Source organism: Agelaius tricolor, unplaced genomic scaffold (assembly GCF_023055355.1).
Source record: "Agelaius tricolor isolate 1412-34295 unplaced genomic scaffold, bAgeTri1.0.p SCAF_38, whole genome shotgun sequence".
NCBI classification, from domain to species: Eukaryota; Metazoa; Chordata; class Aves; order Passeriformes; family Icteridae; genus Agelaius; species Agelaius tricolor.
The window spans coordinates 6,027,473-6,048,066 of NW_027269298.1; the positions used below are offsets into that span (position 1 = coordinate 6,027,473).

The window sequence follows — 20,594 nt, forward strand, 5'->3', positions numbered from 1 at the left end:
AATGAATGGTAATATAATTGAACAGACTTTATGGAGCACAGAGTCCAGCCATTTAGTAGTATAAATACAACAGAATCAACATTTCTAGGATAAAATTGAAAAAGCCTCCAAATTTGCAGCTTTTTCAAGTGAGATTTTGAAAGTCCAAAGAAGTAGAGACAAATTTAAATTTCTTTGCACTTCACATTTAACTCAGCAGGTTTGCAGATGACACCAGAGTGATGCAGTGGCCACACCTGATGACTGGGGCCTGGACAAGCTTGATGAGAGGCTCGGGCTGACATAATTCTAACGAAAAGATCAAGAGAAACTTTGCTGAGAAGGACTCGGGGGTGCTGGTGTATGAGAGGCTGGACACGTCCTGGCCATGTGTGCTGGCGGCTCAGAAGCCAGCCATGCTGCATCCTGGGCTGCATCAAAAGCAGTGTGGGCAGCAGGGGACAGAGGTGATTCTGCCCCTCCACTCAGCTCTTGTGAGACCCCACGTGGAGTGATTCATCCAGCTCTCAAGTTCGTGGTATAGGAAAGATGTGAACCTGTTGCAGTGGGTCCAGAGAAGAGCTACAAGAACAATCAGAGAGCTGGAGCACCTCAGCTATGAGGAAAGGCTGAGACAGATGGAATTGTTTAGCCCAGAGAAGAAGATGCACCAAGGAGATGTTATTGCCACCCCTCAGTACTTGAAGGGGACTTACAGGAAAGATGGGGACAGATTTTTTAAGTGAGGCCTATAGTGATAGGAGAACGGATTATAGTTTAAAAGAAGGTTGATTCAGACTAGATATAGGGAAGAAATTTTTTGCATTGAGGGTAATGCATTTGATTTGTGAACTGGATCAATGTATCTAGGAAAGACACTTTCAAATTGGAAAAAAATATTTGGTCCACACAGGGAGGTTGAGGCCTCAGTCTACTATTTTCTACAGCTATTTGCACTTGGTTGGGAAACGCCTAATAGCACTGTTTACATGTCTTTGCAGGAAACTGGTGTGACATACCTCTTACCAAGGATACATCCCTTTGGAGATAGACAGCTTTGGCTCTGAAAGAGAACTGTATTGGGTATGCTACAATTTTAAATGTAATAATTACATTTAAAGCATTTCATTGTAATAAGCATTTTTCTCTGTGTTCTCCCCAGAAATAAAGACACTCTATGTGGGACATCTCTATGACTGGAACAAAGGTCCATAACTTATGGCCTTTGGCACTAGAAAAGAAAATCCCACCACAGAATTCCTATGAATGCCAACCTTGTATTTTATTGTAGAAATGATTCAGCTATCGTGTCTGTCTCTAAAAGTAGACAGGACTCCAGGACTACTGGATTTTTATCATTGTGTAATTATCAATTTCCCTGTACTTTTTTGAAATTGACTTGCATTTTGAAAATATAATGGCTAGTTTGTGTTTCTCCATTTTACACAAGTTAATTTGACAGTTAGGCATCGGGGTCGAATCCGGAGACCTCCTCGAGAACAGTGCACCACTGCTGATGTCCTTCTTTTGCACTTGTGCCGTCTATGCCGTTCATTTCCAGGACGTGGTGTGTGGGAGCGTTGCCCCCGGCGCACAGCATGTGGACCTGGGTAATCAGCGCTCCGGAGCCGCTGGCGTCCGGATCTGCGGCGGGATGGGCGGGTTCTGCTTCCCAAAATGCGCCGCAGCTGACGCGCATTAGCGTCCCGGGACCGCCGGGCTGCCCCATTCGCGGTCTCACATGGGACCTCCGTCACCGATGCCTCGGGGAACCTGGGAAAGTGGCGGGAGAGGCCAGAGGCGTGGCGGGCAAGGCCGCGGCCCGCCCCGGGGGTCCCTCCGTCCGAGGCCAGTTCCTCGTCGTTCGCCGAACGAGACCTCTGGAGCCGCGCTCCGGTGGGGCCGCTCGCCGACCGTCGGTGCCGGGGCCGTGCACAGCAAGCCGCGCAGAGGCACCACCACGGTTCGAAGCGACGAGCAGCCGCCCCAAGCGCGAACGGCCCCACCTGGACCACGCCGGGCGGAGGCTCTACCTAAAGGACGGCCGGGGCGGGGGGTCGCGGGGTCTCCACGGCCATAGCCGCCGCCGCCGCCGCCTTCCCGGGAGGAAGGTGAGGGGACGGAGCGCTCCCGCCAGCCCCGGGCCATAGAGGCGTGTTGCGGTTGCTGCTGCCGGTACCGCAGAGGGAGCCAGGTATGAGACGCGAGGGTTCCAGTAGCGCCGACCCGGCTCCGCACGGCTTTCGCGGCGGTGCTCGCACGGGACTCCAGCGGCGGCGGCGGGGCTCTGCGCACCCCCGCGCGGGAAAGGGCGGCTCCCGCGGAACGGGAAGCCGGGCGCGCCGCCGGCTGTGCGCGGCTGTGGTAAACCCGCCGGCACCGAAGTGGAGGTCAGGCAGCGGCACCTACTCGGGGTCCTGTGACTGGCAGCGCTCGCGGGAGAGGCGCGACAGATTCGGGATTTTATTTCCACTCAAGAAATAGGAGGATGGTGATCAGCTGTAGCATTATTTTTCAGTTGTGGGGTTAACCGCTTAAGGGTAAGTTAAAGGTACCTATTAATTGTCCAAACCAGGTTTTCTGAGTCTCTGTCTAAATTCCTACTAAGGGTGGAGGTTAACTTTAGATTTGAAGAACGCAAAACTCCTCCAAAGCATAGTTCCAGTGTGTGTTGTGAGTTAATCCGGGCAGGCAGCTCAAGCCTCACCCTTCCTCTTGCACTGGGATGGGGATAGAATCAGAAGGGCAAACGTGGCAAATCCTATGGGTTTTCCCTGAGATAAAGACAGTTTAAAAGTTAAAGCAAAGCAACTTGAAAAACAGAATGTGTAGTCTATCCATTATGTCCCCTTAGCAGGCATGTTTCTAGCCATTTCCAAGGAAACAGGACTTCGTCAGGTTTAGCAGTGACTTGGGAGGCCATATGCTGTCATGTTGCGCATTTCCCCCTTTTTCTTTCTTCCCCCAGCTTAGATGGTTGAGCATAGCATCATATGGTGTGAAATAGGACTTTGATTGGTTTGGTTCAGAAGTCCCAGCTGTGTTCCAAGCAAACTTTTTGTGCCATCCACCTCCTGGCACAGAAGCCACAGGAGAAACAGAGATTGTCTTGACTCTGCGTGAGTACTGTTCAGTGATAGCTAAACATCAGTGTGTTTGAAGCACTTTCTTTGGTCACAAAACACAGCACCCTGCTAGCTACTAGGAAGAAAATTAACTCAGTCCCAGCTAAAAAAGTACAGTGTGAAAGAAAAAATATGAAATAACAGTCTTTTAAATGTCATGCAGTTTTTGTTTTGCCCAATTTGTTTGATTTTCAAAGGACACAAAGTTTATACAATGTATTCATTGTCAAGATACTGAAATGAGCAGCATAAATAGTTGTCAGCTGCCCGCATGTGAACAAAACAAATTACAAAGGAAGGCCACAATGCATAGAGGATGTGAGGGAGATTAATTATTACTCAGGAATGACTCTTGGACTAAATTAGCAATTGGTACCAGCTTTTAGTAAGGACAGTGCTAGTTGTGGAGGGTTTTAGAAAGATGTTGGAAAAGAAGGTCTGAAAATAGAAGTTGGACAGAAAAGGTAAAAGCAACATCCAATTTGAAGGCAATACAAAAAAATGTAATTTCAAAATTGTAAAAAGATAAGCTATTGGAAGAACCTGTAATGGGAGATTAATAAATGTGTTTGTGAGCATAGTGGTACAGTGTGGCTAAAGCATGATTGATTCCTTGGTCTAGGACAGGGAAAAAAAGATTATTTAAGTATATGAAAGTTTGTAAGTGTACTCTTGATCCCGTACAAGGTTTTAGAGTAAATTTTAGCAGGACTGTGACCAATGAAATAAGGAGAAACATGATTAATTTGACCAGCTCAATCTAGTGAAAGTTGTCTCACCTACAGCAAGGGGACTGGGACTAGATATTCTAAAGTCTTGTCCAACCCAAGCCATTCCATGATTCTAACCGTGACAAGAGCTCTTTATTATGACCTTGCTGCAGAAGAAAACATTGTGTAACTGCACTTGCCTGACTGACTGGGCAGATATGTCAATTGTAGGCTGATGACAAGCTCAGATGTATCAGTGCAATATGTTGCATCTCCAAAAACTGAAATCCTAGCACACATTAAGAAAGAAAATTTCCAACAACGATGAGGGCTTGTTAACTTGCCACATACAAATGGATAAGGTACAGATTTCTGGTCTCTTGTACTAGAGAGTAATGGAAACTGGGCCAGCTGCAGAGAAACACTTGGTGAAGGAGCTCTGTTTCTTATGACATGGTTTTACCTTTCATTCAACTCTTTTGTTGAATGAAAAGGTAATGAGCATGAAGAAGAGAAAGTGATATTACTGAAGTCTGTCAGGGTGGTGAGGAGGAAGAAAGTCTGTTTACAGTTAAGTGGAATACTGCAAAGTAGCCATTGATACCATTAGCTAAATTTAGTATTAAAGCAAATCTGCATCATTTGTGGCATGCTTACTTGCATATTAATTGGAATTAAAAAATACAAAATCGAAAGGAATGGTTACTATATAAGAAGAGCATTTAAATATGCTGAAAGCATACCTTTAAAATTTGCCATTTTACGCTTTTTATAGTGAGGAACTATAAATGTAGTGTTCTTAATTATACTGACAATGTATTTATGACTACATATTTGTGCTGTTTATTTCAGGAGAGCAAAATTAATGAGTTGTGTTGTGGAAACCATAAATTTCACTCATCAAATTGTACATATTTCTTTTCTTTAAGATTCCGTGTTCTGATGTGTCTTTGACCTCTTGATTTTGCTCTTTTTCTTAGCTTCTAGAACTCACTGTTGTTTTAGCACTCTCTCACAGTTCCTAACCAGAATTTGTATCCACATGTTCTAACTAGGCCTTATAGCATGTCATGAAAAAAAATGTTTGTTCAAGAAATGCAGATATATATATATATATAGTGTATTTTTCTAGTTCTTTTTAAGTATGTGTGTGAACTGGGTTTATATCAACATGCAAGAATCATTTTCAGAAGAAAATTTAAGTAGCCTTAAAAAATCCATGAAAAATGTTTGATTTTCTTCAGCAACTCCATACTCACTTGTAATTTAAATTAAGTTCTTGCAACACAACTGTGTACTTTGCTCAAGAGAAGGAAAACTTGTTTTTCTGGTAGGTGTGGCTGCTGTTAGTGACATTAAAAGAGCAACAGCTATGTGAAATGAAATGTGCCAGGAAGTATCTTAGGTATTGTACCAGTTTTTCTCCTCACAGTATTGTTCTGTATTGAACAATTATTGCAATTTACCTTAAAAGTATTTATCTGTTTAAAATAAACAATTATTTTAGCAAAAAATGAATGGAGGACTGAACAGAGCCTCACTCTGCTATGTACTTTAAAAGGTACTTTTTCCTTTCCTGTGTTTGCTGTTCAAAATGCAATTGAAAATATTTTTTTTTTCTTGTTAGTTATTTATTGCTAGAAAAAGTAGAAGAAAGAACAGGTAATAAATTTATTTTGTTATTTGCTGTTGACATGTTTTGATATTTCTTTAATTAAAAAATTTATTTCTTTAATTAAAAAAGATTTATTCTGTAAGAGAGATCAATATTTTAAGTCATAAATAGATAAAACCAAGGGGAAGAATGTTAAATGTGACCTTCTCTTTGTAAGAATGCTAAATATAACATTCTTGGAATAAGAATACTTGGGGGAAACCTGTACTTTAGAACATATCATAAAAAGACTTAAAAAGCTTGAGTTATTTTCAGTCACAAATCTCCAGCTGGAAATCGTATGGCAATAGCAGATTCTTACTATGTATTTGCTGTTCTGCTCTCATTTTAAGAACTTATGGGGATACTATCTCCAGTTCAGAGATAGATGAGTCAGTGCTTTCTGCTGCTTCTTTTCTGCTTTGTGCCTAGTGATGCAGTGAAATTTTTGGTGCCCCTATGACTATTCTCTTCTGAAAAGCAATTTCTTGGTAGCTAGCAAAGTCTGCTGTAAATCACATCAGCCTTCGCATATGGGACATTTTCAGGGGTGTGTTGTGACTGTGGTTCTCCCTAGTTCACTTTTTCATGAAATAGCAATTGTGAAAATACAGGTACATTATTTTGAGGGCACAGGCAATTATTTTTCGCCTGCTAGAAACATTTTCGTCGTCTTCTGCAATAGCATCGGTTCATTCCATCACGGCATTTTACTCCACACTTCCTGCTGGCAGTTGGTGAAACTCTCTTCTACCAATGCAGTTTTCTGATCTGACATGAATTTTATTAATCTGGGACACTTTTTTTCCCAAGAATCTCTGTGGTACAAGCAGGCCTTTGAGGAGACTTGCTGTCACTTTTCTATTTATGCATCATATCTGAATATCTAAAGGTGAATTTGCAGAGAACACTTTCATCTAGGCTCCACTTGCAGAAATTAGTGCTTGAGAGTGCCATAAACTCCCATTCAGTCATTAACACTTGCTAGCACAAATGCTGCTAAAGACTTTGGTTATCCAGTCACTCAGGACTGCCTACCTGTACCTGCAACAGCAAGAGTTTTAAGCCCTAACCCCCAAATCATGCCAGGAGCTAAGACAGCATTGATCCATTGTGAAGAGGCCCAGATGTCTAGTAAGCATTAATATGAGATGACCTTTCCTGCAACTCCTGCCTCTTACAGGGTTACGTAGGGTAGTGGCAAACTGAGTTTTATACCTGCATTGATTTCACCTGCCTTTGCTGGATTGTATGAACTGACTTTCCTCTGTGTGTATGGTTTCCTCTGTGGTGATCGGCAAGTTAGGGAATTCATAAATTAGTGATTAAATAAATCTGGACCATCATGTGTAATCCCCAATTAGCATATTTATTATGAACTTGATTAATTCTATATACATTTAATTTATCTGCCTCTAGCTTGTCTGTGAGAAGTCTGGTTGAGTTTGGTTTTTTAAAACATAATTTACATACACACTGCATCAGTGGAAAAAAAAGTTTTGCTTTGCTTTAAGAATTACTGCCTAGTTATTAAATTGGATATTCTAAAATTTGGATTCTTGAAAAAGAAATACTCCTTGTATTGCTGTATGTAGACCTCTGTTATATTCTTCTACAGAACCCTCCATGTAGAGAAACTGCTCCACACATCTGACAAATAGAGGCATTCAGAGTGTCACATATCATACATATCATTAAATGCATGTTCTGTGACTAGATTTACATAAAAGCACAGTAGCTGGGTCTCTGAGTAAGTCAGTGCACCATAATAGAGACTTACCCTCATCTTGTTTGTGAAATTCTTGAGCAATGATTGTGAGTCAGTATTATCTCATACTGCCTTTTCTTTTCTGCAGATAAGGCAGCATAAATTACAAGGACAAAGAAATTTGCATGGACATTTAGATCCATTCAAAATGTTGTGTGCTGGGAAAAAATCTTACCTTGCTGCTGCTGTGTGCATTATGACTGTAACTTCAATGCTTGCAGTTTCTTATCTGAAGTTACAGAGACTTTCTCATCAGCCAAAAGTAATTCAAGAAGGTAGAAGATGTAGAGGGAAGATTGCCATTAGCACAATAACACCATTAGAAGGTAACAAAACTTTTATTATATCCCCATACTTTGATGACAGAGAAAGCAAAGTCACTCGTGTGATTGGGATTGTTCACCATGAAGATGTAAAACAACTGTACTGCTGGTTCTGCTGTCAGGTCAATGGAAAGATATATGTATCAAAAGCAAAAATTGATGTTCACTCAGATAGATTTGGATTCCCTTATGGTGCAACAGATATAGTTTGTTCGGAACCTAAAAATTGTGATCCAACACATGTATCAATTCATCAGTCTCCATATGGAAATATTGACCAGCTGCCAAGCTTTGAAATTAAAAATCGCAAGCCTGAGACCTTTTCTGTTGACTTCACTGTGTGCATTTCTGCCATGTTTGGAAACTACAACAATGTCTTGCAGTTTATACAGAGTATGGAAATGTATAAGATTCTTGGAGTACAGAAAGTGGTGATCTATAAGAACAACTGCAGCCATCTGATGGAGAAAGTCTTGAAGTTTTATATAGAAGAAGGAACTGTTGAGGTAATTCCCTGGCCAATAAACTCACACCTCAGGGTTTCTTATTCATGGCGCTTCTTGCAAGATGGGACACACATTGGCTACTACGGACAAATCACAGCTCTAAATGACTGTATATACCGTAACATGGAAAGGAGCAAGTTTGTGGTCCTTAATGATGCTGATGAAATAATTCTTCCCCTTAAACACCCAGACTGGAAAACAATGATGAACAGTCTTCAGAAGCAAAACCCAGGGGCTAGTGTTTTCCTCTTTGAGAACCATATCTTCCCAGAAACCGTATCTTCTCACACATTCAACATTTCATCTTGGAATACTGTGCCAGGTGTTAACATATTACAGCATGTATACAAAGAACCTGTCAGGAATAAGGTAGAGAATCCCAGGAAAATGATAGTTGATCCACGAAAGGTGATTCAGACTTCAGTCCATTCTGTCCTACGTGCTTTTGGGAAGAGTGTGTATGTTCCTGTGGATGTTGCCCTCATTTATCACTGTCGGAAGGGCCTTCAAGGAAACCTTCCCAGAGAATCTCTCATCAGGGATACAACACTGTGGAGATATAACTCATCATTAATCATGAATGTTAACAAGGTTCTATCTCAAACCATGCTGCAAACTCAAAATTGAGACCTCAGTTATAAGGAGTGAAAGTGGAGGGCTACCTGTATTGTGGGAAGACAGAGGATATAATTTAAAAATCACATTACATTGATTTTCACATGGAGTCTACATTTTTCTGCAATTATTTAGGGAATATATAGCAAAGCCATGAATCACTTAATGATAACAAGGGTCAATGCAGATTGCAGCATCTCTTCTGGGAAATGTACAATTTGTTTTCAGTTAATAATAAAAATCAGTATTTGTCAACTGATTCAAATAATGCAAAATAGTTTTCAACCTATGTACAAAAAGTACAAATACAATCATTAGTATTAAAGGTAGCATTGCTTAATTCTTGCAGTTTGTATGTCACTGGGTACTAAATTTGTATGCATCAGTTTGAATAAAAGGTAGACAAGTAATTGAGTACCATCTTCCTTTCAGTTGTAAAAAAATTACCCCTTATATTCTTGGAAATAGTGTATGTTAAAGACGTGATGGATTGTAACACTAAACACAGCCATTGGAGTTTTGCTGATAAAAAATGTCTTGTTCAACTGGGCTTTGGAGACATGTAAGTTGGAGAAGAGTCATTGCACCTGTTCCTGAATTACTGAAGTGGTAAATGCTGAGTTGTGTCGGAAAGCTTTGATAGAGGCAAGGGAGAGAGATTCATCTTAATGAAAAAGATACTTTTGCGAACCAAAAAGAACCTATTTCAAGGAGGAAAAAAATAGATGGCCAAACAACTTTTTTGAAATGTCATATTTTGTTGGGGTTTTTTTCTGGCACCTTGAAGTCTCGTAGGAAAAGATTTTGTGAAATTAAACACAAGTTGGATTTTAGTCCTTTATGTGATGGGTAAGTTGAATTACATTGCTTCCTTGGTAGGTGTAAGGGTACAGAAGTGGCATTTTTTCTTAACTCTATCTGGAAATAGTGCTAAGTAGTGACTTGCTGAAGGGCCAGATGGAAACCAAAGCAAACAGAAAAACCATTTGCTCATTTTTGTTTCACAGTTTCAGTTTCTGTTTGATAAGACCCCAGAACTACATGCATTGCATATGTTGTCTCAATATACTAGAACCTTCCTACTGAAGGCACATCTGAAGGCAGCGGTAGCCTGACACTGGTGTCTGACAGACAGAAGTGTGTGTGAGAGCAAGTATGCTTTTTAAAATTTTTACTTTAGTGTCATGCTTTCATTCCTTTATCTACTTGGTAGTGGCACATACCTGTGCCCTTAAAGAGCTCTGTCATTAGGGGAATAGTATCATTAGCAATGTCCAAAGGGAACTTCTACTTCGATTCACAGTGACTGCAGCATCTCACAGTCTGTATCAACAAACTTGCAGCTGTATTGGGATCTGAGATGTCTGCTTCTGTCAGTCACACAACCTGTATGGCAACAGGTCCATTAAGAATTTCAGACTCATCATTTAGAAGGGGCATCTGAAAGTCCAACTCCCTGCTTACAGCATGGTGTGCTCAGGGCTTTGTTTGGGAAGGCTGGGCAACCTGTTTCAGTCTTAAACTAAACTCACTGTGGAGAATTCCTCTCCTCAGAAGGACCATTGACCATTGTCTTGCTGCAAGATGCCAAAAGGAGTCTGACACTGTTTTCTTTATAGCTTACTAGTTAGCTGGAGACAGTAGCAGTGCCTCTGCATCCCGTGCCCACCACACCTTCCCATCTGGAGGGCTCAGCTTGGGTCTGTTTCTCAGCCATCTTGTGCTCCACCTCTCTGTGGACTCTATATAATCAAGGTCACTAAAAGAAGTAATTAACCAAGATTTCCTGATTTGCTGATTTGGAAACAAGGACATTTCTGGCACACCTCTATTTAATCTTTCAAACTTAATGCAGTGCTGTATAGGTGGTTCCTTTAGAAGCACACATCATAATGATACTGTTATGTTACTCCCACATTAGGAATGAGGAGAACTGGGTTTCAAGACAAGTTACTGAATTTAAGTTATTGAAAACATTCTTTTTCACAGTTTTCTTCACTTAGGAGTGAGACAACAAAAGCTCACTTTTGTGAGCTCTTCATTTATGCCCCACACAGTGCAGTTTGAATTGAGAGTTGTGAATTTGGCTTCCAGTTGATAAAATCCTTGAGTACAGACAACATTTCTCAAAGTAAATTGATGTGACTAAAGGTGGAAAAACTGAGTGCTTAAGAGTCTGGCCTTGTATTTAAGAGACTGCTCCACTGTGACTTGAAGCTACTCCTACCGCATCCTCAAATACTGATTCTTGCATATGAAAACTCCCCTTCATTGGTGTAACTCATATCACATACATTTGGAAGTCGTGGCCTTCATTCAGTATTAAGTACGAAGTCAGGTCTCCTTGGATTATATAGTGGGAAGAAAAAAATCACACTAGTAATGCTAGACAGTTTTGTCCTCTGAAGGGCATGAGCATGAGGTTCATGAAAACCCATGTTTTCAAGTTGTGTAAAAAAATGACATTAAGGCAAGAGGGAGGGAGGGAGGTAGATCAACCTAAAGCATTTCTAAAGCATGGGATGTAGATGCAGCTTTAAAGTACGTGTCAAATAGCACAAAAATATGTGGACAAATATTTGTTAAAGGACTCGTTTGATTCTTCTGTTTCAAAGGCTAAGTATTTAAAGCTATCATATGGAAAAACATTTTGAAGAGAAAGATTCTGGAGAGAGAGAGGGTTTGCTGTTTTCTCATTTTTGTTAAGCAGCCATGCACTGCAACCAGTATTTGCTATTAGATGTACAAAAGCCTATGGTTCTAAGACAGTAGCTTCACCTTCTGTTTCAATAAAAAAAAAAAAAGGTCAGAAGTCAGGTCAAGCACAACTTGATTTCAGACTTGGTAGCAGATTTGAATGGTTTAAACATTACAAGCTATACTTCAGAGCCCAAACAGGTATATTTAAACATGAATATAGACAAAATTTTGTGGTGAATACTGTTAGCATGCTGCATTGCATTATTTCCAAAACAACCCATTCCCAAATGCCCAAATAAAAGTAAATGATTGTGCATTGCATGATGATACCATTGGATGTGCAACTTTGGTTCATGCAAAGTCTCATTTTATGGACACACTGCTGATAGGCCATAAATTCCTGAAGATTCTGTATGTGTGAGCTTTTCAGCCATGTTCTTTCCATAAGACCAAATGGATACTATGGTCTGGCATACTGGTGGCAAAAACCAAGCCTGTATCATTTTGGCCATTTAGTCCATTTAACCAAGACATTTCACCGGCCAAGAAGCTTGAACCTCTCTTTGACTTTCTATATTCTGGTAAAGGCCAGCGGCTTATCAGTTTTTCTGTCCTCAAGTCCATTATGTACAGGTATCTGTTGTCAAACAGTAGAGCAAATATCTCTCCAAAGCCCAGCAAGGATACATTTGAGAAGTCTGGAGGTTTGATAACCCTAGAAGACAAGAAAACAGTGTAAGAATCTCCCTTACAATGTTGTCATGAGCTTGAATTACTAAAGCGAATCCTGTATGTCTACAGAAAATGTGTCTAAATTCATCATTCTGAAGTAATTTAAAAAGAACTGGATGCAAATCTTTCAAATTAAGCAACTGAACACTTTAGCTACAGTCAGGCCTGTGGTTTCACTTCTGACTTTATATATTCAGGACAGACCCATATGAGCATAAGTGAAGGCTAAGGTTTGAAAGGGATTATTCTGCAGAGCACAAGGAAAAAAAGAGCCATTTCTACATGCAAATGAAAGAGCAAATGTACTTGTGTTTTACAGTAAATTTCCATATGGATTTCATGCCTCAATATCTTTACACTAAGAGGTAAAAGCTGTTATTATTCTTTTGAATAATTTTGAATTCACCCCTCTAAAAGGCAGAAGTAAAAGATAGACATGCCTTCTTGTGATAAGCAGGTTAGATAAATCATCCAAGACTAGTCCTTAGAATGCTGTTTTACTGATGTTTTATGTTAAATTAACCATGGGGAGAAATAAAAGTAGTTTTTAGTTCCCCAACACCTTGATGATGGCTTCCCTTAATAAATAAAACTTGGAATAGAAACTGAAGAGTTGAGTCTTCCACAACTGCCTGCATGTTTGATCATAGCATTACATAAAGCAAAGAACTGAGGCACAAAAATGTGTGGGGATGAAAATCTGCTCTCAGCAATAAGAGACCATCTTTCTGTTCTGAAAGATGGGAGAGTAAACTAAGAAGTGAAATTACTCAGTTATTCTTACTCATAAGAAGCACTTCTGGAGATCTTTCAAATATCCACAATTATTCAGGGTATTTAAATTAAGGAGTCTTCTAGCAGTTCTAAAATGCATTTTTTTCTTTAGTAAGTTGGCATCTTTGATGCCACCATTCCCAACTCATACAACTTGATTCTTTATGTGGAAATGGAATGCCATCATGTTCAGTCCCTCACTGCAGTCTGATAGATTTCACTGTCATTCCACAACATTAGAAGGAGTGACAGATCAGTGGTGCTATAAGCAAAAAGAGTCTTTTTAATTTCTTGTCCCATCAAAGGACCCCCAGAAATTTCTGCTTGGTTCTCTGTATAGCAGTCTCCATGGTAACATTAGCTCTGCATCACTACACTTCCACATTCAGAACTACAGCACTGCAGTCTGGTTTAAGTCTATACTGAAACACTTCAGCTTACGGAATGAAAATATGGAAGAGATGAGCATGTGGCCAGAAACCAGAACAGCAATGAAACGATTCATATTATTAGATGACAAAATTAGAATTGAAACTGCTCGGTATGTGTAAAGCAAGATGTTTACAGGATTTTATTCAAGATTCTTTTGGTCCACATTTAAGGTAAGTTATTAAAACTGGTAAACTACTTCTTATTTATTTAATGAAGACTGAATCCTAAACTGAATGGTTTACCTGAGAATATCATAGCTGGCAAAGTCCCACTGGTATAATCCTAGTGCTGAACTGCACACTATGTATTTACCATCAAAGTGCAGCCTAGGCTGTAGGGAGATGCTGCGGTCTTCAGAAACAGACAATGTTCTTAAGCATTTGCAGTTTATTTCCCTTCCAATAGGCCAAATCTACAATTAGAACACAGTTAAAGACCATAAAAAATTCACATTATAAACTGATACATAAATAGAGCAAGCCCCACAGTCTCTTTTTAAGCATCAGGTAAATGTGTGCATGAGTTTTTTCCAGAAATATTTATCTTTTTCAGGTAGAAACATCAATTCTTCAAGTGACTTGTCTTACAGTGCAGCACATGTTGTTTCTAGCCTAAGAAATTCCCAGTGAAAATAGGTACTTTAAAGAATGGAAAAAAAAAAAAAAATCAACCATCCGATTGGGACAGAAACGTAACTGTTTCAGTTATGAAGCACTTCTATAACCACAAACTTGCAGCACTCTCCAACCCCAAAGTCCCTAACAGTAACAGTATTTGCATTTACCTGCCTCACTGTCATGACCTGGAAGCACCAATTCTTTGCATTACGATTGTTGTAGAGCTATCATTTAAAACTAAATACTAAGGCAAGCATTGAAAAATTAGCTTCCAAAGAGTTTCATGTTCTGCATGCAGCCTCTAAAGCAGGAAATGTGGGGAAAAACTAAATCCTTCTATTGTTTGTAAACTTCAGCAAATTACTCAAGCTTTTTGCTTCCCAATGTACCAAAATAATATATGTATGATATATGGTACATACCTTGATTTCATACTTATCTGCACTTAGGAGAATATAATCCCCAGGACTATGCATAAGAGATTTGACTTTGCATTTCTGCAAAACGACCTGTAATTGAAGGACGGCAATGATTTATGTTGATGCTGTTAAATAATTAAATTTTCATTTGCATTTTTCATTTCACTGACCACCTGCATAGTGTACCCATGAATAAAGGCAGTACAAATACTTTTTAGCAACTGAAGGAAACCTACAGTTTACACTCTTTTGTTCCTACTACTGACAATTTACTGTACTAATAAGCAAACATACATACTTTATCTGTACAGCCACACTCCTCATCTTTCAAGTTCTGAAATAACCAGAGGAAAAATATTGTTTCATGATCAGATTTTTGTTATCAAGATCATTAGATTTTTACATAACTTTTAAAGCCATCTTTTTTCAGAACCAGTTTTTATTCGGTCTTTGAATCAAAACACTGCTTCCTAGTATTAGCCCAGCTACTTTGGAATTGAAATATCTTCAATGGTCTGAAAGGTTTAATTACAGCTTAAATATTTTTTCAGTTGAAATGTTATTTTGTAGTATTTCCAGATGTTCTTCAGATTCTAAACCTACTTGCAGGATTAGGACTAGGAAATAAAAATTTAGAACATGTTACAAATTTAGTGCAAATAAGTGTGTGAGATTAATTATGAATCAATATTCCCACCTTAGTGACCCATTCTGTGTGTCCAGTAAGGGTATTCAGGCACGTTCCTGTTGATAAGGCCCACACTTTCACAGTGAAGTCTGCAGAGCCACTGACCAGAATATCAAGTTCATCATTGTAATCCACACTAAAAACTTCAAGCAAAGAGAGAACTAAATAAGGAATACCAGTCTCTATGCATGCATTTTTCTGTGAGACACTAGTAGCATCTGTATGAATTTAGCAGCTTCTAAATTCATATGCTACTACATCCTTAATTGTTCTTGAACTGTATAAATGAATTGTTGCTCTGGATGCCTAAGTTTACATTGTGAAATTACTGGGGTTTTCTGCCCAAATTAAGAGCATGTATATCAGTGGTTCCTTTATGGCTGGATTGTGGCAAAGTGTAATTTAAGCTAGTTCATATTTCCAGAGCTTTAGTAAGATAATTCCACAGGATTACTATATTTTATAAATACAAGGGAAAAAAACTACAACTGAACTGAGGGTACTTCTAAGTACACGACAAAGAATTGAATTATGAGGGCAATGCAAATACATATTCCCAGCTCCTATTTTGCTCTTTGCTTTAAGCTCATGTCCAATGTGGGAATAGAAAAAATGGCCATGGCCATGTATGCCCTGCTACCTAAGATTTGCACCTCCTTGAGACTTGAAGCTACTGAATAACCGTGGCATTTATTGTTACTTCCATGCAATTGCAAAATGCTACATGGCTAAGCTTTGGCATATTCAAGGACAAGTGTATATGTGTTCTAGTCACACTATGTGTTCTAGTCACTTGTCGAGGGGAACTCAGGGGACTCAGATGACAGAGAACAGAGGCTGAACAAACCGATAAAGCTAGTGTGAAAAAAGCTAAATTTAATTATATTTTGTTTGATGATGATGATGTACATTACTTCACTGGTGAAATTACAATTTTAAAATTTCAACATACCTGCACCAGTATGTCCTCTGAAATGCTGTGTCTTTGCCCCAGAGCTCCATTCCCAACAGGCTACTGTGTTATCGAAAGATCCTGTTACAAGCTTTTGTTCATCAAACTTCACTGCAGCACAAGTGTGTGTCTGGATACCATATATGCACTGACCTGTGCTTACATCCCACAGTTTTGCAGACAAGTCATCTGATCCTAGAATATAAAAAACAGGATAAATGCAAGATTGGTAGATTCTGGCACTACGTCTGACTGATAGTGTCTACGGAAACAGATGAATGGAAATTTCATGTGACACATCACTCAGGTTTTACAGAGCCACTGACTATACTGCAAGCTTTAGTTTCTTTCAGGAAGGAAAGGGTTCCAGCAAACTTTGAAATATAGATGAATACCAGGCCTCATATCTTGCCACTTTCTTTTCTCTACCTGAAGCTCCTCTTTTTTCAGCTGCTAGCTTTGGAGAGCAAAATAAATCTCTGGACTCCTTATATCTGCTTCTTCTCCTGGAGGTTTCAGTACAAAAGTTGTCAGAAAGTTTTGACAATGCTGTTTTCTGTGTATAACATTCACTACTGAGTAGGTAAGTGAAAGACTGGCTAGAATCTAGTCGTTGGCTTCTAGTAAGCATCCTACTGTACCAACAAATGACCGACTGAAGGGAGTATTCCCAACTTAGTGTATAACATTATCATTCCAAATTACTGGCAAATCCTTAGAATATGCTCTGACAGCGATTCATTGTAACTGTTATTATTCTTTCATACTAAGGCTTCATATATGTTCTGTCTGTAACTTAAGTTCAAACTGAAATATTGCAGTCTCTACTCTTCAGGGAGGAAGCTGAAATTATGTGCAAGTCAGACTAGTAGCAAGGTTAAATCTAGTTTTACAGCACTTCATAAAGCACTTACGTTAGGAACTGAAAGTGCTTACAGCCTTGTTTCAAAGAAGATATGACTTTTTCTTCCATGTTCTGGGAGACTGAAGTTCTCTCACAGCCCAAAGTCCTTTTAATTGAAAGCTATCTCTAAGAGGATAGCTAACATATCTGTACTTCCCAAATGGGCTTACTCATAGTAACAGCATCATCAAAATCACAGAGCAATCTGGATTGGAAGGGCCCTTAAAAGTCATTTAGTTCCATCATGCCATTGGCAGGGACAATGATACCTACTGTTACTATTTCTTTATCAAAAAAAGACATCGGTCTCCTTGTGTTCTTAGTAAAGTGACTAATGAGTTTATTAGTACACCAGGTGTTTCAAAAATTGAAAAAAATAAGTAATTTTGAATTATCATCTGTATTCACACTATGAGAATAATTTGTCTGGTAAAAGAAAAGCAAATTGTCAATAATCTTATGAGGGGGAAGAGAAAACAATTTTAAGACTCCCAAGTTGTCTGTCCTTCCTACCTGTACACAGAAGTCCATCTTTATAGTAAAGTGCATATACTCTGGCACTGTGTCCAATTAAAGAGGATGTCTCAAAGGCTTCGTGGTCCTTCAGCTGCTTCATCCTTAAAATAGCTTTTAGGTAAACCTTCTTCCAATGTAGAGGATCCTGAACAGAGTCATCTATCTGCCAACCCAAATTCTTACACGCAGTCTGCCACACCTCTGTACAGGCACTTATAACCTTGTTCCACTGCTTAGAGACGAGGCAACATGTGAGTAAGGTCTGCGGATCAAGCCATTTTAACAGATAAAAACTAAGTTCCAATGGAAGAAGTTTGAGGAAGTCCCTCTTGAGTAGAATCTCTAGATTATTGGAGAGGTGCCTGAGCTGGACTGCTCCACTCAAGCTAATCAGGTGATCCAGAGTTTCATTTTTCTGCAAGTCCGTCAGAGAAAGAAATGCAATAGAAATGTTATCAAGCCATGCTTCAAAGTCCTTTTTCTCCATAAGGTTATGGAAAAATTTACCTGTGATACATCAAAATACTGTATTAGTTCCGTTCAGAAAATAAGGCATGAATCACATCTTTATTACTGGTACAAAAGTATTCCAAATGGCATGTTAACACACAGACTGAAGAGACCAAATGCATTTTAAAATATTCTTTAGGTTAGGACTAAGCATTTGCATGCACCCTGAACTATCATTTGTCCCACAGCAGACTTACTAGTAAATTGCATGTAGCTAGTGAATGTTAGCATTCATTATGAATGTTAACATATTTCTTGTTTTAGATTAACACTTTCAAATTCTGAGTCCAATAAGGTAGGGGTTAGTTTAAGTTTTACACCTATTACAGCAAATAAACACTGTCTTAGAGTTTACTCATGGATTATTCTGATACAAGGAAAAAACCAAAATGCATAAGCAGAGTGATAAGCTAGTTACTAACATAATGTACTCATACCTTCCTCCTGAACTATCTTAATAATAGATAGCTAGTTAGTTTTCAAAAAAGTATACAGAGATGTCTGACAAATTGTGTTGGACGATAAGTTAGTCTTTCTAATTTTTCTATTCGGCTCACATAAAAGGCCTGAGCTTGTACTGGTCTAGCAACAGTATTGACGTGTCTGCACCACTTTGACCTAAACACAGTTTAAAAATCCTGTTGTTGTATTTTTTTTCCTATTTCCTCAGTTTATTTCCACTGAGACTTAACTGTGAAATTGAATACCACCCCCTGAACGCACTTATACTATCCTGTGACATCTCAAGTTCCTTCAGCGACCTGGGACCATTGATTAAGAAGATAAACATCAGGTAAACAGTTAAAAAATAATATACGTTTCTTTCCTCTGGAAGGTCTAATTCATTAGATAACTGTCTGAATTTCACAGCACTCCCAAACTAAAAGAACTGAGGTATCTGAGTGGGACTCAATAGCATGTTTATTTCTATACAAACATTTTACCATCATAGAATAAGATCTTAGAGCACACCTCTTAACAGGGCATAGGAGTACAGAAAATTACAGTCATCACTATAAAAGGCTGCACATGGCATGCAATTGTTGGTAAAACACACAAGAAGGTTCTGGATGTCAAATGCACAGAAGCAGCTGCTCCTATTAAATCACAAGTTCATTACAGTAACTTTTACTGCAGACAGCACTTACCAGCTTTCCTCAACACATATGGCAGTGAATACAGTTGCTGTTGAAACAGGCATGTGTTCTCTTTAAACAAAGTAAAAAATTCTAATAGGCCGCTACGAATAAAAACTCCGTGAGCCCAAGGCGCTTGTTGTATTCAATACGTGAAGATATTACTGAAATGAAGGGCTGCTGTGAGGCCGCTGAAACCAGTGCTCGAGCCTTTTTTCCAGGTGTTACGCAGCCAGCCCTATCCGCTCCCCCCGCCCGCTCCCAATATACCTCCACATGCAAAAAGCACGGCGAGGACTGCAGGCTCAGCGTCGCTCACCTCAGGTAGCAGCCCGGTGCGGGGTGTCCGTCGGCGGGCAGCCGCCACGGCTTGCGCGGACTCCCGGAGTCCAGCACGGCCGGGTGCTTCCCTGCGGCCATCGCTCCCACGGCAGGACCGGCTCTCAGCACTTCCGCAGCCCGCGCCACAATCTGCAGGCACCCACGGCAGAAGGGTCACCCTCAAGAGGAGACCAGGTCCTCACGACCGCCCGGCGCTGAAGGGAGGGGAGGGCTGGGCCAAGCCCGCGCTGGGCGAACCGCCGGCACCGGAGAGAAGGCGCTCCCTGACCCGTCGCTCTCACGAACAGGCGGCTTCCGGCGCATCCCAACGTCATCGTTCCCCGCCGCCGCGCCCAGCCGCTTCCACCCGGCCCGCTCCTGCGCTCCGGCGCGCTCGTAGCGGCGGCCCGGCGAGGGGCGACCGGCGGCCCGGCGAGAGGCGACCGGGGACGGACGCGTCGACGCTTCCCCACAGGCGAGACATGGCTGTTGAGGAATCTGGCTGCCTGCTGGGTTCCTCCGCTTCCGACTCGTACCCGAGGTTTTGGCAAGTTCTGTTTGTTAAGAATATTCCTGTAATTATTATGATGAAAAATGCACAAGTGTTTATCATACTGACTTACAGTCACGTATTCTCTCTCCTTCGGGCAGAGGTACGGTGCACCAAACCATGCACAAATCTAACGTGAAAACTGCATCCCCCTTACATGATTAATTTGGACATAATTTGCTTTTTCCTACTTAACTTGCATTTATTCTCTTCACTTTTTAATTGCAGGTTTTGCCTTTGCCTGGGTCCAGCTCCATGGTTGCTGATATCTGAAATCATCCTACTCAAAGCGAGAGGCATATCGAGTGCTGCTTGTGTGTTAACGAACTGGGTTATGGCCTTCTTAGGAACCCAAAGAATTTCGGGATTTTTTAGTAAGCATTTTATAGTAAGCGAATTACACTTATTTCTTCAGTTCCTGTGTTCTTTTAACCTGGTGTATTGACTGCAATGGCCATATGAGAACATTAATTGCATTGGGGCCAGTATCTTTTTTTTTTTCTAAGATGTAAAATAAAATCTAATTTTATAAATAAATAAAATTTCCTTGCTTAACTCTACCTTTTCCTTAGGCTGCATGTTACAGTGAAGAAGTGCACAACATAGCCTAGCTAACATTAGTTTCAGACTGCAGTACTTGATGTTTGTGTGGCTGTTATTTCT

At 40.1% G+C, this 20,594-nt stretch overlaps 3 protein-coding genes across 9 annotated transcripts; 2 read left to right on the forward strand and 1 right to left on the reverse strand.

Moving 5' to 3' along the window:
* The first annotated feature begins 79 nt into the window (after positions 1 to 79).
* Positions 80 to 9,009, forward strand: LOC139603233 (uncharacterized). Of its 4 annotated transcripts, none has more exons than XM_071453855.1 (2): positions 80 to 1,062; positions 7,325 to 9,009. In XM_071453855.1, the coding sequence occupies exon 2, from the start codon at positions 7,385 to 7,387 to the stop codon at positions 8,690 to 8,692; it is 1,308 nt and encodes a 435-aa protein (XP_071309956.1). In that variant the 5' UTR covers positions 80 to 1,062; positions 7,325 to 7,384; the 3' UTR covers positions 8,693 to 9,009. The 4 variants fall into 4 exon arrangements, with proteins under 4 accessions (XP_071309956.1, XP_071309952.1, XP_071309953.1 ...); XM_071453851.1 differs by lacking the exon at positions 80 to 1,062 and adding an exon at positions 1,590 to 3,098; XM_071453852.1 differs by lacking the exon at positions 80 to 1,062 and adding an exon at positions 1,590 to 2,519.
* On the reverse strand, positions 7,556 to 19,515 carry FBXW2 (F-box and WD repeat domain containing 2). 4 transcript variants are annotated; one of them, XR_011683622.1, is made up of 8 exons: positions 19,380 to 19,515; positions 17,412 to 17,921; positions 15,995 to 16,189; positions 15,052 to 15,185; positions 14,358 to 14,444; positions 13,561 to 13,730; positions 9,972 to 12,095; positions 7,556 to 8,614 (listed from the first exon to the last, which is right to left on the reverse strand). XR_011683622.1 is itself a non-coding variant. In XM_071453847.1 (7 exons), exons 2-7 carry the CDS (start codon positions 17,899 to 17,901, stop codon positions 11,807 to 11,809), a joined length of 1,365 nt encoding a protein of 454 aa, XP_071309948.1. In that variant the 5' UTR covers positions 17,902 to 17,921; positions 19,380 to 19,515; the 3' UTR covers positions 7,556 to 11,806. The 4 variants fall into 4 exon arrangements, 3 of the variants coding, with proteins under 3 accessions (XP_071309948.1, XP_071309951.1, XP_071309950.1); XM_071453847.1 differs by having other exon boundaries at positions 7,556 to 12,095; XM_071453850.1 differs by having other exon boundaries at positions 7,556 to 12,095; positions 17,412 to 17,829; positions 19,380 to 19,510.
* SLC2A8 (solute carrier family 2 member 8) lies at positions 18,314 to 20,491 on the forward strand. The gene is made up of 4 exons (XM_071453940.1): positions 18,314 to 18,351; positions 18,595 to 18,717; positions 19,236 to 19,922; positions 20,160 to 20,491. Exons 1-4 carry the CDS (start codon positions 18,314 to 18,316, stop codon positions 20,374 to 20,376), a joined length of 1,065 nt encoding a protein of 354 aa, XP_071310041.1. The 3' UTR covers positions 20,377 to 20,491.
* The last annotated feature ends 103 nt before the right edge of the window (positions 20,492 to 20,594 follow it).